General features: G+C 36.0%; 1 protein-coding gene across 6 annotated transcripts in view; it reads left to right on the top strand.

Annotated features, from left to right (window-relative positions):
- The window catches only part of LOC18422510 (TIM-barrel signal transduction protein), a 42,634-nt gene extending 23,374 nt beyond the window's left edge, over positions 1–19,260 (top strand). The window contains exons 6-11 of one of the 6 annotated variants that reach the window (XR_016052488.1): positions 5,513–5,559; positions 6,438–6,685; positions 7,597–7,775; positions 8,116–8,369; positions 10,746–10,907; positions 18,976–19,260. Coding sequence is in view for 3 of the 6 variants with exons in the window: in XM_011625213.3 (XP_011623515.1) it covers positions 6,438–6,685; positions 7,597–7,775; positions 8,116–8,369; positions 10,746–10,897 (833 nt within the window). In the remaining 3 variants the exon portion in view is untranslated. Of the gene's footprint in view, positions 1–5,512; positions 5,560–6,437; positions 6,686–7,596; positions 7,776–8,115; positions 8,370–10,745; positions 10,908–18,852 lie in introns of all 6 variants that reach the window. The other 5 variants (XR_016052487.1, XR_016052486.1, XM_011625213.3 and 2 more) reach the window with 5 other exon arrangements.
- Positions 19,261–25,589: the final 6,329 nt, after the last annotated feature.

Genomic DNA, 25,589 nt, shown 5'->3' with positions numbered 1-25,589 from the left:
GGTGAGTTGGGAATGAGATATAAGAAAATCAATGACTTTTGTGGTCAAGTGATGCACATTCGGAAGAATTATTGGCATGGTCAAACACCGAAAAGGTACTCTGTAGAATAAGGTATTATGTGCTGTTTTGGAGCAATCATATGAAGAAGATAATGAGGTATTTATTTATTCCATACTTCAGTGATATTATATGTTTTTTAAAGTAGGATCTACCTGCAAAATTTTAGTGGGATATTTTCTGGGAATTGGGAGTTATGGACTCATCAGAGGGGTGTCAGTTTGACCTGCAAAATTCAAGAACGGTCCAATGAGTTCCATGAAGTTTTCCACCGATCAAATGATTTTATTTTTTGATAAAATTTGATTGTAACTCCTCAAATTGACTCTACTTTCAAGAAAAAATAATTTCATGAAGAAAACTCTTGTGCTTTGAAAGATATGGTCATTTTATTGAAAGGTTCGCAAGTGCTCTTTTCTTCAATGAAAACTGTTTCAATGACTTGGAAGTTCATGATTTTATTTCCATTGTTAACAGATTGTTTTAAGGCCTACTCTAAGTTTCTAGACTGCCATTTTAAGTCTAGTTTCTAATAAAAATTATTTGAGAGAGAAATATCTATGGGAAATAAGGAATAAAAATTTTTGCTTGGAGAGAGGTCATCCTGAATTTCTGTAGTTTGATGTGTTTCATTGAGATGTGAATATCTATATTTGTCAAGCCTACTTAACAGAGTGATATGAGGCCTGAAAAAAGATATTTGTTGCCTTTTTTGTCTACTTTCAAACAAAAAGGGTTTGAAAAGGAAACTCCTCATGGATAGAGAGAAAAGACAATTTTACTAGATAGTGTTCATCCTGGAATTCTGGAGTGTGATATATTTTGTGACGTGAGTGTCACTTATTTATTTTGCTGAAGAAAAGTATTATTTGGTTTTCACACAATGGTTTTGAGTTTAGTTTTCAACAGAAAAAGTTTGAGGAAGAAATCCTTTGTGAATTGAGTGAAACAATTATTTTATTAAGAGATACGTAACCTGATTTTCTGCTGTGAAACTGTATTGTGACATGAATGTCGCTAAATCGTAGACTCAATAAATTGTGTGATTTAGGAATGGATTTGAGAACTATTATGTATTCTTGAGTATTCAATACTCGAGAAGTTTCAGAGATAAACCCTTTATGAGTTGAGAGATATTATATTTTTATCATGTGATGCTCATATTCTATTCTGCAGTAAATTAAAAGATTGGTATGGTAAGACACATCTTTGTATTCTTATAATGGAAGTCATTTTAACGGCTCATTTAAAGGGGTTTTTATAGTGTGCCATGAGTATGGTTTATACTAAAAATTTCAAAGAGAGGTAATATAGTGTTGGTGAGATATGGCACTCTATGTAAAGGGTGCTCAATCTGGGAATTGCAGAAAGAAGAAAAACAATACCTATAAAAAACATATTGGTTTCTATTCGCAATGAAGCGATGTGTAGAGAGCCTTAGTGGCAGCATGGAAACCCTGTGATCAATGGGAATATCAAGATTGTGAATTTTTGGGGTGATGACATGAAGAAGAGTATTTTATTATAAATGTAAGGGAGAATTCAAAGGTCGAAGAGGTGGATGCTTTATCGACATGTAAAAGATGATGACCAAGTGCTTCTTCATCAATTGTGTGCTCTTCCAAGATCACAAAAGTTCGTCAACAAATAAAAGCAAAGAATCAAGAAAGCCTAGGTACCACACTACATGGTTTTGAGGTATGAAATCTATCCCACATTACATGGTAAGGTTATATAGGGAAAAAGGATTCAGTAACCTTTTCTATTAATGTTTTATATCTTTCTTTAATTATATTTTGGCTGTTTGTTTATGAATATGACTGGAGTGTATGAACATTATAAAATAAGTGCTAGCAAGTTTGAAAGAGCCAGGTTTTTTTAAGACCCTGTGTTTTAATACCTCCTTGTGCTTTTATGGACTACTTAAGATAGTGATACACACGGGGATGTAGCTTGATCAAGGACTATGAGCTTAAGTATGAAACACGAGAGATGTCTGTGGCTCATTCAAATATGTAAGCACGAAGGGAGTGTTCCGATGGAACCTGGTTTTAGTGACCATCCTCCCAATAATGTCCAGTAATATGATGTGTTGTATGTGATGATGATCTCATGATAATGTCTCCATATTTGCCAATAAGAAGTATTTTATCAGGTTTTGATAACCATTCTTTAGTCATGCTTTATTTTGGATAAAATTATAAGATGGACTTTATGATTTGTTTTTGTGGCTATAAACGTGACTTGGTAAGTAATTAAAGGTGGATGCGGTAAAATGATTTATGAAGACTAAGTATGTATTTTAAAATTAAATTGGATCATTTGTGAAAAACCTAAGTCTATGGATATGGTTTTTAGAAAACCCCATAGTCTTGCGAGGTCTAGCAAGTATTTAAGAAAAATGTTTTTTTTTTTGCTATTTTCTAACTATCGTTTATGAAAATATACCAAGTTAAGAGTTTTTGATATAAGGAAAAAGCATTGGGTTATTTATGTACATGTGAGAAAGTGTCATTTATTTATGAACTGTTTTAAATACCCATATGTCATGACTCATGTTTCATTGTACCAATTATGTGACCTTTTTTTGAGTTTTTTAGAATCCTCGATTACTTAAAACCATGAACCATATGAAATGTTATAGGAAGGCCATCTTGGTAGGTCTCCTTGACACATGCTATGTGGATTAGATAACTTAGTTTGTATGGGTTTACTACCAAGAAGACTAGTGTGGTTGAACCTTTGTGGTTCAAGAAGGTTTTTCATATTGTGAAACCAATGGGCATTGAATTATTTATTTGGCATTAGACTTGCTATACTACCTCATGACATAGGCATAAAAATGCTGAGAATGTATATGTTATTTGTGCTAGAATTGAGTGGGAGCTGTTAAAGTCCCATGATTCTTTTTAGCTCTTGGATATATACAGGTACTCTATCATGAAAGATTCAGATAAACTCAATATTCTAGTGGGAGCACTTGTTGTGTTGGATGGGCTAGCTGGAATAACATGCTATAATGTTGTTCACCCTGGAACCCGGATGTGGCTCTAGTTGTATGGCTACAAAAGGGAGCAACTTGATTGAAGAACTCCTTTGAGCCCCTGAAGATACGACCCCATGCGATAAGGGTATGTTATGATCTTCTGCGACAAATCCATGATTCGTGATGCGACATGAAACATAGACTACGACCATATTCGGGATGAGATCCGAGTAGCAAAGAGAAAGAGGTATTGCCTCAATAAAGTCCTTTGTGAAAGGATTGAGGGCGAAATCCATGATTAATGTAATAAGAGAAAATAAGTGAAAAATGCTTGAGAGAGAGATCGTAATTGGGGGGATGAGAATGTGAGAAAGAGAGATTGTACGACCTTTAAGGCCAAGTAGGAGATGTTGGATTTATGTGGCCATTAAAGGCCTTATGAAAGCTTATATAAGCATTTTATGTAGTGAAACATAAACTTAGTGGGAGTGGTCCTCTTGTGGACCATACTAGGCAAATGTTATTTGTCGATACTCGGACTAGCCTCGACGTGCTAAGCCAGTCGAGTTGGAAAACCCAAGGAACGTGAGCATAGAGTTAAACCGATGAGGGTTTAGTGTGTCAGCCTCGATGAGGTCGGTGTTTGCCCGGATGAATGAGTCGAGAGACTGTGTGGCCCTTGTGTGTGATGGCTAGCCATTAGAGACAGTGCGAAAACCTCATCATAGTAACATTACATGACTTGTACATAGATAGCCATATTGAGATAGCAATCCACCATTGAGGGTGAAGATTGTACGTGAGCGAGAGATTACCCCTATGCACCATGGGGCTGTGGTTGCATCATGATCTGGAGGACCATAGATTTGTCTCTAGGGGAGAATCTGAAATTCATAAACTGGGATTGTGTCCCCTAGCCTATTGGTTGACTTTGGTGGCCTAATCATGAACTCCTGCAGTGGACTGAGGGTCATGAGACCCGCTGGGTCAGTTTGAGAAAGCTAGTGTGGATCGTGGTCCACAGTTGAAGGTGGAGTGCTCCATTATATTAATAATTCCCAGACCTATACGGATTCGATTCCCATCAAAATTAATTTATTTTAATTAATTTTATGTTATATGGTTTTTAGAACGATTATTTGAATTTTTGTGATTCTCTTGATATTTTATTTTTATCATTTGGATTAATAAAAAAAAATTAATTTTCAATGTTTTAAATAATCAAAGAGAAATAAATTCTATGTTCTTCTAAAAATTAATTTAAAATATTTATTAAAATATGTGGCACCCACCATGTGACACGGGGGCCAGATTAGATGGAGCCTATGAGGGGCTACCTAGGGTGGCGCGCCCCACCCATGGTGGGCTTTACTTGCTAAAAATTGTAAGAAGCCTCCATGCAAGTTGGCTTTCTATTTTTTGTAAAGCCTACTTGCATTAGGAATCCATAAAATGAAATTTAGTATGTCTTGTGAATTAAGATATTTTGATTGATCAACGATTATGTGAATAAGGAATGAAAATTTGTAAGAGAGAAAGTATGACTGATATTTTTTTATTTAAATATTTGATGGGAATAGGTTTAGGAAATAGAGGATAAGGTTCTAGCGCCTTCATATGAATCTTGATGGTGGATCTAATGAATGGATGACTCACATCTCTCACCCTTCAAGTCTCCTTAGATCAACGGTCTAGATTTGATCTCACTAAAGATGGCAAACCCTAGGGCATAACAAAATCTATAATTAAAGGTTCTCCCCTCATAATTCTCTACACCTCTTCTCTCTCTAAGAGCTCTCTCTAAGCTCTTTCTCTTTCTCTCTCTAGGGGTCACACCCAACCTAGGGTTATCTCTCTCTTTTGGTGGGTTCTAACAAGGGGGGCACGCCCTAGCTAGTTAGATATCTCTCTCTCTCTTGATTAGTCTCTTCTCTTTAAGGTTAAGCCAAGGAGCTTGAAGAAACCTAAGGCATTGAGGCTTTAGCAATTTGGTTCTAGATTGAGATCTATATGCCTTTGAGAGGGTTTTGCCACATTTAGTAGATTAAGAGACCGATCATTGATCCAAAGCACTATTGGGAGGAGAAGACTCGACGTGGGGTGTACTAAGCCCGGTCGAGGTAGTCTCCAACAATTTTACTTGTTTTATTGTATCTCTTTATTGTACTCTTCTATTCTCATAAAGCAAATTGTCAAGTTTATATTTATTGAATGAATGAGTTGTATTTAAGTGGTAGCAAGTGAGAATCGGTTTTATTTATTTATTTCAAGAGTGATTTTATTTGTAAATGGATATTGTAAGTAATCTTGCCGGTGAAAGAAAAGAAAACTTTAAATTATATGCACTGTGCTTTATCACATAGTCCACCTTTCAATAACCGCTGCTACCAGGATTTCTTTTTTTGATATGTTATCTCAATCTATGTATTGAAATAGTAGTCTTACTTTTTCTTTTTTGGGGTTTGCAGACCTCTACCTGTGGCCTCTAGGCAAAGTGTGTGCGCTTTTGTATAATGTAATCTCTTATACTCGTAATTTAATGTTAACAGTTTCAAAAAAAAAAAAAAAAAGCTACATCAATATTAATGTTAGTATCGCAAATAAATACCTGATTCTATGGTGGTTAGACTTCAATTTTTCTTTTCATGATTTTAAAAACCAATCAGTAACCCTTGCTCAAATCTGTCCACTTTTGTGGACCAGAGATTGAGAAATTGTTGAGAGAGAGAGAGAGAGAGAGAGAGAAAGAGAGAGAGAGAGAGTATTCCATGTGTTTATGATATGCCCTATTAAATAGCATGTGATCAATATAGAAGTTTTTAAACTTCTTTTTGCATAATTGTCAACCTTTAAAATTATATATATATATATATATATATATATATATATATATATATATATATATATATATATATATATATATATATATATATATATATATATATATATATAAGAAAAGCCTTCCCAACGCCTATAGGCGAAAATGAACAGTAATTTAGTGTAAAGTTCATCGCACGGTCACGATTGTCCGGTAGTATTTTATTTTTTATTTTTTTTATACAAATCAGAATGACTTGAAAAATGAAAAATGAAACACTACCAGACAATTGTGACCGTGCGATGAACTTTGGACAGTGATGAGGGTAGGCGAAAACACTGTTCATTTTCGCGTATAGACGTTTTGTAGTATCTTTCTATATATATATAATATATATATATATATATATATAAACCTACTTTTTGCATAGGATTTCTATTTATCTCCTCTTTCATAGCTCAATTTTCTCATTAATGAAACTTCGATTAGAACAACTTGTGCGTATGACTTGATGTTCTTTGCTACCTGCTAATGCTAAATGTCGACAAATGCTAAAGTTTAGCCTTCCTGTTCAGAAACTCTGGAACGCACCCAAGGAATACTTCAGCAACTGTGGCAACAAACAGAGGAAGGGCTCCCAATAATAGGGGCTGGTGCAGGCACTGGAATATCTGCTAAGTTTGAGGAAGCAGGAGGTGTAGATATTATAGTCCTGTATAACTCCGGGCGCTTTAGAATGGCTGGAAGAGGCTCTTTGTCTGGTTTGTTGCCTTTTGCAGATGCCAATGCTGTGGTGCTTGAGATGGCCAATGAGGTTCTACCTGTGAGTTACAAATCGCAGACATGACAACATCAAAAACATGCTTTCTTAGTTCACTCTTTGTTTACACATATTGGACCCACCTGTTGCATAACCTAATGGACCAGAGACTTAGCATTATGTACTGTTACAATGGCAATTTCCACATTTTTAAAACCTCACAATAGACAATTAGGATTTTGTTTATTCTGTGTTGCTAATCAAGGATTTTTCATTAATTGTATAAGAACCATATGATCCTAGATATCGGACCAAGCAGATGTGGATTTTCAAATGGAGGCAAAGATTTTATATATCTAGAATATCTGTAGATCTTTGCTACTACTTGTATACCAATGAGAATTTGAACAATACTCATTGGAACTTGCTTTTCATGGGAGCATGACGAAAAATGGATTCATAATATTTCAATAAGTAAAAGAGGAAAAAACTGAGAAAGTATAAAAAAGGAATGCAGTGGGGTTCTAAAATTTGTAACATTGAAGAAAAAATATATATAGAAAATAGTGTTGAAAATTCTGAAGACTGGTATATTTTACTAAATAGATTAATTTATGTTCTTCCCTTAATTTAGAGGGCAAGAAAAATCTTATGTAATTCTTTATATGGGAGACATAAGGATTATACTAAAAAAAAATCTTCGTCTTACAGTTAAGAAACATATTAGAACCCACAACTTAAGGTTCATACATGCTTTGCTAGAAGATTCATTTGAAATTCTGTTCAGAATACAGCCAGGACTACAATGTTTTAATCTTTTCAGGAAAGAAATTACATGGATATAACATATATTGAGTATTTTGTATGTTTCTTAGAGGATGAATGTCAAATAATGGTCTGAAACACAAGATTTATAACTGAGATTTACACTAGGAATTTGCTAAAAAAGGGCCCATTATTTGTCCATGTTGCAGGTGGTGAAGCGAGTGCCAGTTCTTGCTGGAGTATGTGGAACTGATCCATTTCGTCGGATGGATTATTTCCTAAGGACCTTAGAATCCATTGGGTTTGCAGGGGTCCAGAACTTCCCAACTGTTGGCCTTTATGACGGTGGCTTTCGCCAGAATCTAGAAGAGACAGGAATGGGATATGAGTAATCGACTTCACATCTTAATTTTATAACTTTGACTTTGACTGGTCAAAATCTCTCTCTCTCACTCTCACTCAAAATACGCTTGCGCACACACACACACCCCACACACACAAACGAAAATGAAATGATTGGTGGTTACGAAGATAGTGTGACTACCCATAACAGGACCAGGCCCCAATCATATGCTCACCCTCCATCATCATCTATCATTTTATTAAATGGTCTATGCCTATATGGTGTACTTGCCTTTTTTAAACTAGATAAATCTTTACAAGGCTTTATTGAGGCAATGGTACTCTGTTATTAATTGGTTAAATGAGTCAGTCATTTTGATATGAAGGTTGGAAGTGGAGATGATCCGGAAAGCACATAGTATGGGTTTCTTGACGACACCGTATGCTTTCAATCAAGATGAAGCTGTAGCCATGACAAAAGCTGGAGCCAATATCATAGTGGCGCACATGGGACTCACCACTTCAGGGTCTATTGGTGCAAAAACAGCAGTCACCTTGGAAGAGAGTGTTTGCCTTGTACAAGCCATTGCTGATGCAGCAACTGCATTCAATCCAAGAGTTATAGTGCTCTGTCATGGAGGTACATTGCAGTTTTACACTGGTTTCTGGTCCATATGTTGCATGGGAGCACATAAGAGGAATTCGGAAAAATTTATTTTACATGCCAAAAAAAAAAATTGAATGAATCATGAAACAAAAGAAAAAGGGGAACTGAAAATGGAAAATTGACATGACAATCGCAAATGTGCAGTCATTTCTTTTTTTTGGGTAAGTCACTGGGGGAAGAGGCCCCCTACTCATTTTTTCATTAATAAAAGAGCAGAGAAAAACAATTAAGGTACAATCCTATGGTAGAGCAATTGAGCCACATCATATAATAAAAGCGAGGAAAGAAAATCTGGTGGTCTATGGCGCTAGACAATAGCACCGAGGCCAGCAGCTGCCCTCTTAGCTAGGGCATCAGCAACCATGTTAGCCTCACGAAAGACATGTGTAATGGACCATTGATGAGAGGACAATCTGGTGCAGCAATTGTCTACAATCATCTTTAGCCTCCATGGAGCATTGTATTGATTCTGAATGACATTCACGAGCAGGGCCAAATCACTTTCAATCTGAATTGGAAAGCCATTACTTTGAATAACCAATTGAAGTCCTTCCTTAAATGCCAAGAATTCTGCATGATTATTAGAAGCAAAACCAAAATGCTTTGAGAAAACTGCAATAAAACCGCCAACACTATTCCTGATAATTCCACCACCACCTGCTGAACCTGGATTTCTTAAGGAAGCACCATCAATATTGAGTTTATAATTATTAATCCCAGGAAGAGACCACGCAACCGGAGTAGAGGATTCAGCCCTCTGCTGCTGCCAACTTATCCGAAGGTTGCCAATGATGGCCTTTACTGATAGATGAAAAGACCATTTCTTAACTTCTGCTAGTGCCTGAACGTGTAGGGTAATCCTTTTCATAATAAGTTCTCTCCTAATGGGTCTTGACTCGAACACTCTTCTGTTGCGCTCTTCCCACAGAAACTAAATAGCCATAAAAAACATGGATGCCCAAATGTTGCGAAGCCCATGTGATTTAAACCTAAAAAGTAATCACCACCTAAGTAAATCAGGGACAAAGTTACCGACGACGAACTTTTTTCCACATCTCCAGGCGAGTGATTTCCGTACACCCTGCGCAAAGGTACATTGGAATAATAGATGAAATAAATTGTTGTCATGGTTACTACAAAAGGGACATAAAGAGTCTAGTTGCATGACTTGTTGCTGTAATAGGAAGAAAGTGGGCAATCGGTTATGCAAGGACCAAAGTGCATGGAAAATAGGCTGTGATGAACCTTGATGCCTAATAAAATCCCATGCCCTTTTAATAGAGAATGATCCATCAGTAGAATGAATCCAAATCAGTGAATCCTTCTTGGGCTGTATAGGGAGAGTATAGTTCTCCACCTCTCTCCATATATTCCTCAAAAAAACAGATGTGGGATGTGGCAGAACCCAAGTTTGAGGTACTCCTCTGATGAAGTCTGAGACCCTACTCCCTATAGCAGTCCCCAAATAATCCTGAATGTTATCATCGTGAGAGTCTGGAAGTGACTGACCTGCTAATCATGGGTCCATCCAAAAATTCACCATCCGACCATTACCAATATTCCATTGTACATTGCCTCTCAAGTGAAATAATCCAAGCAAAATCCCCTTCCATGCATGAGAACATCATTCCTTACAAATAAAAAACTGCGCATTCTTAAACAGCCATGATAATTAAAAGATAAAAAAATAAAAAAAGAAGATATTTTTCAGAAATTACAACAAATAGCTGTAAATTGTCATTTTTGGGGAATAGTCTCCAATTTGTTGTGATACGATGATGTTCTCCAAACTTTTCTTGTGTCCCAACAGTAGGTTATTATATAATGAGACGGATCAGTTGAACTTTTACCAGAAAGCTACACATCATATTTATTATGAGCAATGAAAATGAAACGAAAGTACATGTTGGAAAACAAATATGTTGGAAAACAAATGTACTTTATTTTCCAGCATGTGCTTTTTTATTTTATTTTCATTGCTCATGGATTTTTGTTTTATGTGTTAAAAAATGGTTATTTGGAGGCCCTTTGAAATTATAGAAGATTATGGCTATGATATTAAAACATATTTTTGTGAATTCAACTTTAGTTGGTTGTGCTATTATGCCTAAATTTAGGGTAAATTTGAACCTAAATCAAGAAATTCATAGTATTAGTATTTTGTGTAATTCATATATTTAAAAGAAACAGATAGAAATTTACTGAGTTTTTGCTTTTTCTCCTATTTCTGGTAAAACTAAATCAGGTGAAAGTTTATTAATTTCTAATAAATTTTGATTGGGGTATTGGTCCCTGGAAAAACTATTTCCAAGTCCAAAACTAGTAACCATGGTATGGCCCTTATTTCAGGTCCTATCTCAGGTCCCAAAGAAGCTGAGTTCATATTAAAGAACACGAAGGGGGTTCATGGTTTTTATGGTGCTTCTAGCCTAGAGAGATTGCCAGTTGAACAGGCCATTACAAGCATAGTCAAGCAATACAAATCAATATCCATGAACTGAGTCTTTATGAGTAAGTACCACAAAGTGGTGTCTTCGTTGTTTCTTTCTTATTTTCCATCTTCATTTCAATTAATGGTTTAATTCATGTGGATATGCATTGTTATTGAGAAACAGTTTCAAATGCTACTTTGTTTTTCTGCTCAACTAGAATCACGTCAAGACTTGGGATCTTAAAAAAGCAAAGAATGGTCAGAAAATTAGGATAGGTTTAGTCACTTCCTAATACGGCTTCATGGGTATACCTCTAAATATTAAGATGAAGATTGAGAAGTGGGGAGGGGGATTTGCGTTTATGTCTCTTGTATTTGCTATGGCTCTTAAGTTAGGAATGCATAGTCATTACCCAATCTACTATATTTGTTGTCTTAATCGGGAGAGAGAGAGAGAGTGAGAGAGAGAGAGAGAGAGAGAGAGAGAGAGAGAGAGAGAGAGAGAGAGAGAGAGAGAGTTATGGTTATACTGAGCGCGTTGTGTTAACCTCACATGGTAATGTCTGAATGTCCGCGTGGCTTATGAAACAGTGGAACACTAGACATCAACCTTTTCTGTTGAAAAAGAATATGTCAATTTTACTTGAATAAGTTGGAAACTAGCTAAAACAGAACTGATCTAGTTAAAAGTTAAAGCAGATTTGTTCCTTGTCATGGAGGAGATTTGAGATTTTTTTACATCTACATTGCTTACCTTTCATCACATGGGTTGGGAGCTTGTCAGCTAATTTGGATGTCTCTAGCTCTAAGCTAAAATTTAGACTTGTGCCTGGCATTATAAGCATAATCCTTGCATGGTTACGAACGCAAGTAAAAAAGTTGTTATCCTCAAAAAGGAATAAATTTTGTGAGGTTCAGCATTTTGTCTTTGTGTATGAGTGAGGCCATATCTGAATTCAAATATCTCAATCTGGAAATTTGACCAGAACTCTATCCATTTTTCTTGCTTGTTAAAAACATCTCCAAGATTTGAAAATGTTTTTTATGGTTACAAAATGTCAGCCTAATGCAAATTGATATTTTCTGTGCCCCTTAAAGAAATTTTTACATTTTTGATATCCTTTTTTCAGGGAAAACCTAATTTTTGCCACCGTAGTTTTTGATAACTTTGAAACTGCCACGTTTGTTCGAGTCATTTCAGAACTATCACCTATGCATATTAAATCTTGTACATTTTTTTTTGTAAATTTTTTTTGTAAATTTTTGTTGGAATTTTGTTTGTAAATTTTTTTTTGCTTTGCACTTACCGGAAAAGCTCTTAATCTTCATCTTGAATTGCCCCTGCATCCGATAAAGTCCCCATTTCCTCCTCCCTTTATTTCTGCAATCTTACCTGTGACTCCCCCTTTTTTCCTTTTTCTACATTAGTTCTGCTCCACAAGACATTCCAGTCTACACAAAATCCTTAGGATCCCCATCCTCTCTCTGTCTCTCTCAACCTAGAAACTATAGGAACCCTATCACCTCTTTCTCTCTCTAAAACCATAGCTGAGAAGTTAAAAATACAGCAGCAAAGGCAAAAAAAAAAAAGATGAAAAGGAATAAAGAAGAAGATGAAGGTTTAAGAGTGAGAGGTAGAGGCTTAGGGAGAGAAGAGATAGAAGAGAGAGAAGGTGAGAAGAAGAGAAAGTCATCTGGAGAAGAGAAAGGAGAGGAGGCTTCCAGTTGGGTTTACCAGCGCATATGCCCCTCTCATCCCTTTTACAATGTCAAATACCCTTTTATAATGTCAAATATAATGATTCACAAATGCCCCGAAGTATGAGAAAGAATAAATAAGTCTTTCGGGACTTGCAAATTAGAGAAATAACTATGGACTTTGATATTCATAACACTCCCTCTCAAGCTATAGTGCATAGGTATCAATCATATGCCCAGCTTGCTTATGATTGCTTGTAGTCGAGGTTTTCCGACACCTTGGTGGGAATACTAGTAGCTGGTCTTCTATTTGGGAAGTGAATTTCTCAGGTAGCAACTATTTCTCAAATGAAATGTCGATCTACCTCTATGTGCTTGGTTCATGTTGGGCCAGATTATGAGCTATATTGATAGCTCCCTTGTAATCACAATACAAATACATTGACCCCTTCACTGGAAAGCCAAGCTCTCGTGGGAGAATTTTTAGACATAGTAACTCTCAAGCACCATTGGCCATGGATCAGTACTTTTCTTTTGCACTTGACTTGGCTACAGCTGACTATGTTTTTTACTCCTCCAAGTTACAAGATTACCTCTAACTACGGTACAGTAGCTTGACGTAGATCTACCATCCACAATAGAACCAGCCCGATCTAAGTCTGTATGAGCCTCAAGTCATAAATGACAGTGATTATAAAACAGCAGTCCTCTACCTGTTGGTGATTTTAAATATCTAAGAACCCTATCACCAGCCTCAAGATGAATAGTTCATGGAGTATGCATGAATTGACTAATCACTCCATTGAATGTCTGGACTGGTGAGGGGGTATATATGAATCTACCTACTAATCTTTGAAATGTCCCCACATCTTCGAGAGGTTCACCCCTTTGGTTGTCAAGTTTTTTGTTTTGTTCCATAGGAGTATCAGCTAGTTTAGCCCAAAGCAATGCGGTTTCATTAAGGAGATCCAACACATACTTCCATTGAGAGATAGAGACTCCTCTCTTAGACCTGGTAAATTCCATCCCAAGAGAATACTTCAATGGGCCCTTATCTTTAATTCAAATTCCCTTGCCGGCAACCTCTTAAGTTGTTGAATTTTCTTATGATAATTACCTGTTACAACAATGTCATCCATGTATACAGTTTTTGCAGTGGTACTAGTCTTGGTATGTTTGACAAATAAGGTATGATCAGCATGATTTAGAGTATACCTAATTATTTGAACAAAACTACTGGACCTCTCAAACTGAGCTCGGCGAAACTGCTTGAGACTATAGATCCTTTCTCAATCCTAAAAACTTTTCCTTTATATCCAAGAGCCCTAAATCCAGCTTGAGGAACCAGATACACTTCTTATAGTTCTTAAAAAAAAACACATTCTTGACATCCAATTGGTGCATTGGCCACTCTCTGTATCCTGATACATCGAGTCCTCACCGAGACCAATGAAAGACACAGCTTGGATGTGGAGTTCATCGTAGCCACAGGAGCAAATGGCTCCTGATAGTCTCTGACTCTATTATGTAAAGCTTGAATGAACCCCTTAGGAACTACTAGTGCCTTGTATCTATTAGTTGTGCCATTGGCCTGGTGCTTTACAGTATAAACTCATTTACAACCAACTAACTTCCTCTTTTTAGGAGAATCTACCGGTTCCCAAGCTCCATTCTTGAAGGCGCTTATTTCCTTGCCCATAGCCTCTTTCCCATGGCTAGGTTTGAAAAAGGTCCCTACAACTAGCTATTGCAATAACCAAGCAGAAATATCAATCACTAGACACCCTAAGCAAGTTTATGATGGAGTGATCCCCAAAGCTTTAAACTCTACCTTTATTGCCCTCATTCCTAAGAAACAGAATATGGAGTTATTACAGGACCATCAATCTTCTCTCCTCATCCTACAAAATCCTCTCTAAGGTCCTTGCCAATACGCTCAAGAAGGTTATGGGAGTAGTAATCCAAGGGACCCCAGTTTGCTTTCGTTAAGGGTAGACAAATTATGGATGGTATTTTAATTGCTCAAGAAGTTATTCACTAATGTCGTAGCCAGGGGAGAAAGGGAGTTTTGCTTAAAATTGACTTTGAGAAGGCCTATGACAGGATGGAATGGGACTATTTGGGCAAGGTTATGGACCTTATGGGATTTCCCCATAAATGGAGAGTATGGATTAAAGGCTACCTATCCTTTGCACATTTTTCAGTGCTAATTAATGGTAAGGCTTGTGGTTATTTTAAATCTAATAGAGGCTTAAGACAAGGGGATCCACTATCGCCATTCCTTTACACGCTTGTGGCTGAGTCTTTTAGGCTCATGTTAGCTGGGGTGGTGGAAAGCAATTTGATATCTGGCCTACCTCTGTCTGCTAGAGGGCCATGCATCACCCACCTCCAATATATTGATGATACTTTGTTGCGGTGGACGGGCACTTTGCTTAGATCAGATCTCTATGCCTCTTTGTCAAATGTTATGAAGTAGTGTCTGGGGCTAAAGTCAAGTTACATAAGACCTCATTGATGGGTATTAGCTGCTTGGAGGAGATACCCTTTTGATCAACTACCTTGGGATTCCACTCACTGATGGTCGCCTGACTTTGGCTTAATGGAATCCAGTCATTCAAAGATTTCAGAGTAAACTTGATGGATAGAAATGCAGATTCTTGTCTTTTGGAGGAAGAGTAACCCTCATCAATGCGACTATGTCGAATCTATCAATATATTTCTTCTCTCTATTTCTAGCACCACAGACTGTGATTAAAATCCTAGAGAGAATGATGAGGAGTTTTTTGTGGAGTGGGACTCAAGACAAAAAGAAGTTACATCTTATTAGATGGCACGTGTTTGCTTACCCAAAAAAGAAGGTGGTTTGGGAATTAGATGACTCAGGACAGTTAATGATGCATTACTCACGAAATGGTGGTGGAGGGCCTCATTTTCACAAGGACAGTTATGGTTTTAGGTCATTATCTCTAAATATGGGTGGGATCATTGCCACCTGATCCCGAAAAAACTATCTGTTGGGGCTCTTGCATCTGCTGTTTGGAGGGGTATCAACTCTGTTAGACTTTTGTTCCTGGCCTATAGCAGAGTTCTGGTTGGAAATGGTATAGATACGCAGTTTTGGCATTCCCAATGGTCTGGGGTATGCCCTTTAAAGTCCCAACTTCCTGAGCTTTTCATCAAATGCACCCCTAAAATTGCGAAGATTTGTGATATGGCAGGATGCATGGAGACAAGGTTATTTGGAATCTGTCCCTGAATACCAGGAGGGTGAATCTAGTGGTGGAGAAGCAGTACTCTCAACTTTTGTCCAAACTTTATGATTTATGCCTTGCTCCTTCTAGAGGAGACAAAGTGATTTGGGAGCTGGAGTCCTCTAGGGTTTTTTCGGTTAAGTCGTGCTATAAATGTTTATTAGTGGATAGATATATCCCGACCGATTCCCTCTCCTTCAAAGTCTGGAAGTGCAAGGCTCCTCTCAGAGTGAGAGCTTACCTGTGGCTTCTTGGTTGGGGTCGTATTTTAATCATTGACCAGTTTCAACTAAGGGGAGTTCCCATTGTTAATGTGTGCATCCTTTGTAAGCAGGATGTTGAGACTGCTGCTCATATTTTTCTCACTTGCCCCATGGCTTGGCGTATCTGGGAGTGGCTTTTGTATAAATGCAAATGGCATTGGGTGATGCCATGCCACATTCCGGGCATCTTTCAACATGGCTGGTCCCCCTTTTCTCATTGCTGGGGCTAGACTTGTGGCATTTATGTGTGGCAGCAGTCATTTGGACAATATGAAAGGAGAGGAATGCTAGATGTTTCGAAGGAAAAAACAGAAATATTGAGTCCCTTTAATCCTTCATCTTAAAGACGATTGTTGAATGGCCCATGCACAGTCTGCCTTCAAGCTCCTTCAAAAGGAGTTCTTTGATTCTAACTTTTATATGCTTCTGACCCTGAAAAAGAGAAAGTTCCTGAAGGATAGTCGTTGGTTTCCCCACCCTTTGGTTGGGTCAAGCTCAACTTTGATGGCAGTGTGAGGGAAGATGGTTGGGTGGACAGCTTTGGGGGTCTTCTTAGGGATATATGGGGTACTATTTGGTCCTACCACAGTGATTTACATCTGTGCACTGCCCATGAAGCTGAGCTTTGGGCGCTCTTTCATGAGGTTAACAGGTTTGACGACACTTACCTTCGGTGGTCATTGAAGGAGATTCTGTAAATGTTATTGGTGTAGGCAACCTTCTCCTACCCTGTGGCAGTGGGTTCATATCTGGGACTGTATTGAAATGTGCCTTCGTGGTAGGGAGATTCAATTTGTACACATCCATAGGGAGAGGAATGGAAGTGCAGATGCTTTGGCCAGGGGCATAGCGGTGTGACTTTCCTCGGACTACTTCTGCTTCTCCCCCTTTCCTTTTGCTGTTTTCTTTGTTTTTCCCTTGTTGTAGTTTTTCATTTTATCAATGAAAAGCTACGGTTAATTGTTCAAGAAAAAAAAAAAACACCCTAAGCACCATGGTAAGGTCAACACATTAAAAGGAAATACTGCTCTATAAGTATTATGTTGAGGAAAATCAAATTTGATGTTTCATTTATCCTAATAACGTTGATTAATGGTTACCCATTGACTAAGGGAATCAGTATAAGCATACTTGAGTGTGTAGTGGGTATGGCCCGTAGATCGTTGATGCCTGTGTGGCATTTGTGGCCTTGGTGACCCAATGATACCTGTATGCACCATGGGCCTTTATGAGACACACACCTTTATGACCCAATGATGTCTGAGAGACACTCTCCCCCTTTGTGACCCGATAACGATTGTGTGGCACTTTGAGCCTTTGTGAGCTGATCATGCCTATTTGCAGGCCGGACTTTTTTGACCCAATAATGCTTGTGTGGCCCTCTAGGCCTTTGTGACCTCATAACACCGATATGGCACTATGGATTTATGACCCCAGGACGCCTCTGTGGCACTCGAAGCCTTATTGACCTGTTAACACCTATGTGAAAGTGCCCACAAGCATCATCAGGGCACCAATGCCTGGAGTGCCACGTAGGTGACCCGATGGTCACTTAAGTTCCAGAGTGCCACACATGGGTCATCAGTCACAAAGGCCTAGAGTGACCCAATGATGTTTGTGTGAGGCACTCTGAGCCTTAGTACACCATGGCGCCACTTTGCTACTTTTGAGCCTGACTTACTCAATGACAGCCCTTGTGGCATTATGACCACATTTTTGGTTGTGATAAAATCACCTATCTGAAGCCATGACCCATGAAGGCTAGGCACAAGTGTGCCTCATGCATTATGGGTACTTGAAGTAATTAAGAACATTAAGGCATCTCATGAGAGTGATCTAGAAGCATAAACTTGGAATATAATAAGCAGCTTTTATCATGGAATACGTTACGATGACATAAGAGATGCACATGTTTAAAAATGCTCATTAGATGACTCTATATGTGCAAATAGATCTAGAGATTGTTAAAATTTGTACAATTTGAACAACTCATAAATAGATATACTACTGTTGGTAATAATAAAAAATGGTTCTTTTGTTTTTCCCCTTTATGGAAACAAGTGGGTGGATGTTAGAAATAGTGTGTCGAAAAAAACAGTGGTCCAACACTACTGCTGCTAGTAATAAAAAATGGTTCTTTTTTTTTTCCCCTCTATGGAAACAAGTGGGTGGATGTTACAAATAGTGTGTCGAAAGAAAAGTGGTTCTCTAAACTTTGGTTTCTGCAAGTTCCCAAAAAAAAAAAAGAGAAACTTTTGAAGTCTTATTGGGAGTTTTTTTATTTGGAACTAGTCTTTGAAATAGAAATCCCATGTAAAGAGTAGTTTAGAAAGTTATATTGGTCGCATGCTATTTGATAGGCATATCATGCACCAATACTCTCCTCCCACCCCTCCAATCTGGACCCCACCCCACCCTGCTACATTGGTGGGCAGCTAGACCTGCACTCTCTATAGCAGCTGCAAATTATCTCTCTACTTGGCTGCTTTCTCGCTTTCTCTCTACATTGTCAGTTGTTTTGCATATTGCTTGATTCATTGATGCAGTCCCTGTGTTCCCACTCTACAACTGCTATTCATGGTATTAAAGTGGAAGAAACCCAGTGAGTTCATTCCTTGTAGTCTGCACCTTTTATCCATGTTTGGTGAGATTGCCAGATAATTTATTCAAAGCTAATGAAATTTCATGATTGCTTGGCTGGCTTGATTTTATTGTCTTGGAAGATAGATCATCACATTTGACAGAAAGTTTGTTGAGATTGATTCGGAACATATATTGATTTATTGCTGGATAACATGCAACATAATCAGGTAGGTGGGCCTATAGAAAGGTTGTCCAGACTGCAGAGATTTATAGCTTTATCTTTGGTCTTATGAGAAATTCATGAAAATTACCTGCGGTGTCTTCAAAATGTGTGTTGCTGCTAGATGCAGATCTTGGTGGAGTATTTTTGAAGAGAAGGCCCTGGATATACCTAATAATGTGTCAGATACTGTGAAGCAGTAGTGCTTCCCTTCTTAGAGGTTCCAATACCAAAGAGATACCTGTTTTTCCTGTTTTGGCTTGTATTTTGGTGGCCTTTGTGCATTTTCTTGGACTTATTTTTAATCTTTCTTTGTGTCAGGGCTGGTATTTCATTGGTCTTTGTGCTCTTTCTTGTAACTTAATAATCCTGTGGCTTATTTCGGTTTTTATATTGAAATCTGTATATTGCGTCATGGAATGATGAGACTGCTTTTGTGAGGTTCAGTTATGCGCTAAAACAACTTCAGGTTTGTGCCATGTTTTAGCTCATATCCGAATCTCAGAATGCTGCTTTATGTATAAAAATATTTTATTTTTTATCATCAGATATGTGTGGATGTATGTATATATTTTTGGATGAACACAGACAGCATGTCCCCGTGAGAGCTCACTGTACACGGGTAAATACAAAGAAGTAATTTCGTAATCAAAACTTTTAGGTTTCACTATAGAATCACCAGATGAGTGATTGTTTTTTTTTTCTTTTTTCTTAATATTTTGAAATCAACAAAAAAAATTGCATATTTGAGTTTCTTAACACGATCTGGCATGATATCCGTTCAATTTTTGGACGTTACTTCTACCGAATGTATATTAATTAATTTATTTTTTTTGGTCATTCACTGTTGTATCCCCGAAAGTTGTGGCCCTAAATATATTCTTAAATAGGGCTTTGACCCGCCGTACAATAAAATCTGCCGGATATGTATTGTTAACACAGACACGTGCATGGGATTGAAGAGCATAGTTCAATTACCTATAAATACCCGTTTTTCCAATAATGTGTTATGTCACCTTTACACGAGGGTAGTTTTCTTCATTTGCCTGAATACAACTATGGGTTGAGATATTTTCATGCTAATGACACATTTCTTAAGTTGGTATCATTTCATCTATTTAATAGTGTGGAATGGCTTGACACACTCAATTTTCGTTTTGCATGTGTAGGGTTAATATATGCTATTAAAACTGTAAGTAGTTGCAGGGTTAGTATATTATAAAGGACAAGCTTGTATGCTTTTCCTTGCGCTTAAAATTTATATATTTCCCTTCATCCAACTGTCCATTTTGAATGGATGGCTGAGATGGCCCCAATCACAATATCATGTCTCTACATCATTTTATTTTTTATTTTTTTATTTACAAATTATTTGGACACCAAATTTTGGGTACTCACTCCTTTATTAAACTCGCACTTGCAAAAAATATAAAAAAATATTCTGAATAAAATAAAATGATCAAAAAACCCCTGAAAGTTTCAAGGAGTATTTTGGTAATTATATTTTATCAAAAAATTCTTTTTAATATTCGTTTTACGTATGTTGAGAAGATAGTATCAAATTTTATTTTTCTATAATCAGTTGAAAAAAAACTAAAAATAAAACACTCTGAGGTATCAGATTTAGATCAAATGATCATTGGTTCATTTGATCTTAAATTGGACGGCTGGATGGAGGGGGAAGTATATATCTTTTATGCTATGGAAAAAGTATAGAAACCTTTCTTTAATATAAAAATAGTCTACCTAAAAACTGTTAGAAGAGGTATGCGACTCGTGTACTACAGTCATCGATCCCTAAAGCTATAGCATGAAACCGTTCCAGTATCATACCAATTAAATGGAAACTCGTACCAACTAACCTGAAATTTGTACCACTACAGGTTGGAACTATAGTTAGCTAGTCAGAATATATTGAAATATCAAAATATTGGTAATAGATTAGGTTTGCTCCAAAAAGTTGAGGGTGAAAAATTGGATAAAATACATATCGCCAAAAATTAATTGAGAGAATCGTGAATATTTGGTCTCCACTTCGAAGATAAAGAGTACTAACAATTTTTTACAGAACATTTTCTCTCACAAAATGACAATTAACTTCTATATGCTTGGTTTTTTTATGAAAAAGTACTGGATTAGAGGCTATATGCATAGCTGTTTGATTATCACAAACATCTCCATTGGATTGACCATTTGGAACCCCATATCTCGAAGTAGGTATTTTAACCACATCAATCCACTTGTAGTTGAAGCCATAGCTCTATATTCGACCTTTGCATTGGATCGAGCAACAATATTTTGTTTCTTGCTTTTCCAAGTAACTAAGCTTATTCTGACCAATATACAATAGCCGATAGTGAACTTCAAGTCAATTGGACTACCTGCCTAGTTAGCATCATAATAACCAATAATATTATTATGACCATATTTTAATCAAACACCTATCAGGTAAAGACTTAAGATATCTGAGAATTCTATCAACAACCTCCATATGACATGATTTAGGATTATGCATAAATTAACTCACAAGACTAACCACATACATTATATTTGGTCATATCACAATCAAATAAATCAATCTACCTACAAGTCTCTGAAAGTGGCCCATGTCTTCAAGACGTTTTCCATTTGTTGAATTAAGCTTGTAATTAATATCAACAGGAGTGTCAACGTGTTTGACTCACAGTTTCCCAATTTCTTTCAACATAGCTAATTTATATTTCCTTTGAGAAATGAAGCATCTTTTTTTTTTTAATGTGCTACTTTAAAGCCGAGAAAATACTTTAGTTGTCCAAGATCCTTGATGTCAAATTTTTTGTGAAGTAAATTTTTAAGTTTCATAATGTTTTCTTTATCATTAACTTTAATGATAATATCGTCAACATAAATGAGTACAACTGTTGTATATGAAGTTTCCCATTTTGTGAACATCGAAGAATCGACCGAACTTTTAAGAAACCAGACACTCATCAAGGCTGTGTTGAGTTTGGCAAACCATATGTGAGGTGATTGTTTAAGTCCATACACAACTTTCTTTAATTTACATACAAGGCCTTTCTCATTTTCTTTAAAATGTTTTGGAGGAAGACTCATATAGACATCTTCTTTAAGGTCACCATGTAAGAAGACATTTTCAACATCCATCTGATATAGAGATCATCTACAATTAACTACAATCGATAAAAGAATACGAACAATATTCATCTTGGCAACTGGTGCAAAAGTCTCTTTATAGTCGGATTCCATAAGTTTGGGTAAATCTTTTTGCCACCAACTAAGCCTTATGTCTCTCAATAAATTGGCTCATAATTATTAGAAATAGAACTAAAAAAAGTAAAATAGCCAGGATATATATTTTCATAGAAAATATGATTTTAAACAAGAAAAGAAATTGCATGATAAATATAAAAATCTTGAAGTCAAGACGCAGGTTGAGAGATACGAAGAGAACTGTGCAAGGGGGGGTCAAGTGGGGCACACAGAGTCTTCTTCTTCTAAGCTAGCTTGGTGAGTTTCAGATGTATCTTCAACTTCGACTTAATCGTCATGATTAATTCCGAGTGTGTTGAACATATCATTGGCACTAATATTAGGCAAGGGTAAACGTCATCTTGAACACACCCATTGAGTCATATTTTCCAAACCACTTTCCAATGATCATGAAAATAGGACTCTATTTCAACAAATTGAACATATCTGAAAATATGCATTTTTCTGTTAGTGGAATCATAACATTTGTATTCATTTTGAGTAGAGCAGTATCCATAAAAAAAACATCTACTGAAACCTTTATCAAGTTTATCTCGGTTGTTCCCAGCCACATGAACATAAGGCACGTATCCAAATACTCGCAAATGAGACAAATCAATTTTTCTATTTTTCAAAATTTCAAGGGGAGATTCATCGTTAAGGATTTTACTCTTGGAAGTCTGTTAATCAAATAGCAAGCAGTTAAAATAGCTTCAGACCAATAACCATTTGGAACATGTAGGTTACATAAAGGAGAGAACGTAAAATAGAAGCTAAATTCAACCAATTATTGAGTTGGCCTCTCTCTCTTTCAAACATTAGAATGAAGATGAATTTACCCAATTGTTGGGTTTGGCCTCTCTAGATCAATGAAATGAAGAAAAATGGGTCTTTCATAGCTTGTGGTTTAGGGCTTTCGATGGTTGACATTACGATCGGTAAACCAAAAACGTCAATTTTGATACCGTTGAATATCATACCATAAGACGGGATTCTTCACAATTATTTATGACTTTCCCTTGAGAATTTGTTGTTTTTTTTTATTTTTGGCTTATTTTATTTAGTATAGGAGAATAAATTGCAATGTTATAAAAATGGGGGTATGGGTTTTATTTTTTTGGATTAGGTGGTATCTATCCAAAACTATTGGTAGTAGGTGGTGTCTATTCATAACCGTTGGTATTTATCTTTAACTATTACTAACCATATATTTAATGGGAGTGTTGTATATTTTTTATCAAGCAATTTAATGGAGTTATCTGCAGTATTATGAAATAATTCTTCCATGAGGGCCTAAGGCCCAAATATACAAAAATACAGTTTCTAACAATTTTGATGCGTGTTCTCTCTAGTAGTTGTCGATATTTTGTTTATTGTTCTATGTGTTTCAATACAAATTCTAGAAAGAAAAAAAAAGCAAGAAAATGAAAAAATTTGCAAGGCCATTTTTTTTTTTTTAAATATTTTGTTCGCCTCATACAGTCAACCGATCATCGATTTTGCAAGCTTTCAACTTGGTAAGATTGTTTTTCTCCATTTTTTTGTTGGTCTTACTTCTAATGATTATTCACCAAACAAGGTGGGATTTCTCTCATACGAATTACCTCATCATATTCAATAAGGGTATGGGTTTTATTATTGGGATTTCCTTGGTTTTTCACTCTAGATGGTGCTGATTTTTTTAGAGAAATGTTAATTGGTGCTGATTTCTTCACTACCAATGCAAATATTTTTCCTATGATTTCCCCATAAAAATTTGTTACTTTTTTATTTTTTTACTTTTTTTATTGAGTATAGGATAACAAATTGCTATGTAAAAAAATGTGGGTATGGGGTTTTATTCTTGTTTTATTTTTTCTATTTTTTTTTTTTTGTTTCTTGCTGAGTATAGTAGAGGCAGCAGTATGATTTCGATGTATTTTGATTGTCATTCGATGTTGATTTGAGTGTTATTTGGTGAATTATTTGGTTTGTTGTTGTTGGACTTCGGTTTCTAAGAGGTTGTTGTTTATTTCTTTGTATTGAATTTTGTATGTATATTCTCAAGTAAAATTGTTGTATTGTATGTTGCATCTCAGTTACTGTAGTATTCTTGTCTCATCTGTCAATGGTTTTACATTGATTTTGATGTGATTTATCTCTGTTAGTTATCGATAGTTTTAATATAGTCCTATGTGTTTCAATAGAAATTCTGGAAAGAAAAAAATGATTTTTTATTTTTTTTAATACGGTGTCCTCCTCATACAAGCAACTGATGATCCATTTTGCAAGCTTTTAACATGATAAGGTAGTTTTTTCTTTCTTTTTTTTGTTGGTTTTCCTTCTAAAGATTATTCACCAAACAAGATGTGGTTTCGCTCATGGGAAATATGTCATCTTATTCAACAAGGGTATGTGTTTTATTCTTGTGAAATATTTGATTTTTCCCTCTAGATGGTGTTGATTTTTTGAGAGAATTTTTAATTGGTGCTGATTTGTTAATCACCATTACAAATATTTTTCCTATGATTTTCCCATGAAAATTTGTTACTTTTTTTATTTTTAGATTATTTTATTGAGTATAGGTGAACAAATTGCTATGTTGAAAAATGTGGGTATGGGTTTTTTTGTTGTTTTACTTTTTTGTATTGTCATTTTTTTTTCTTGCATAATATAGTGGCAGCATTATGATTTTGATGTATTTTGTTTATATTGCGATGTTGATTTGAGTATTTTTTGGTGAATTATTTGGTTCGTTGTTGTTGGACTTTGGTTTCAAAGAAGTTATTGTTTATTTCTTTGTTTTGAATTTTGTTTGTATATTCTCCTGTCAAATGGTTTTAATGTATGTTGCAACTTTGTTTCCGTAGTATTCATATCTCATCTATCAATGGTCTTAAATCTATTTGATGTGCTTTCTCACTATGTGTTTTAATACAAATTTTGGAAAGAAAAAAAGAGAATTTTTTTTTTTTATAGAGCTGAATATTTTTTTTAATATTGTTTCCGCCTCATATAAGCAACCGATGATCTATTTTGGAAGATTTCAACATGGTAAGATTGTTTTTCCTCTTTTTGTTAGTTGGTGTTTCTTTTGAATATTATTCAACAAACAAGTTAGGGTTTTCCTCATACGAAATACCTCATCTTAGTCGTTTCAGTTTTATTCTTGTGATTTTCTTGGTTTTTCCACTTAGATGGTGCTAATATTTTGAGAGAATTTTTAAACGGCGATGATTTGTTAATGATCAATGCAAATATTTTTTCTTTGATTTTCCCATGAAAATTTGTTTTTTTTTTATTTTCGGTTTATTTTATTGAGTATAGGAGAACAAATTGCTATCTAAAAAAATGTGGGTTTGGGTTTTCTTGTTTTTTTATTTTTTTGTTTTCTCTTTTCTTGTTTCTTGCTGAGTATTGTAGCAGCATTATGATTTCGATGAATTTTATTTGTCATTCAATGTTGATTTGAGTGTTCTTTGGTGAATTAGTTGGTTTGTTGTTGTTGGACTTTGG

Source organism: Amborella trichopoda, chromosome 3, assembly GCF_054954075.1.
Source record: "Amborella trichopoda isolate Santa Cruz 75 chromosome 3, AtrichopodaSantaCruz75HAP2 v2.0, whole genome shotgun sequence".
Lineage (NCBI taxonomy): Eukaryota > Viridiplantae > Streptophyta > Magnoliopsida > Amborellales > Amborellaceae > Amborella > Amborella trichopoda.
This window is presented reverse-complemented; position numbering and strand designations above follow the sequence as displayed.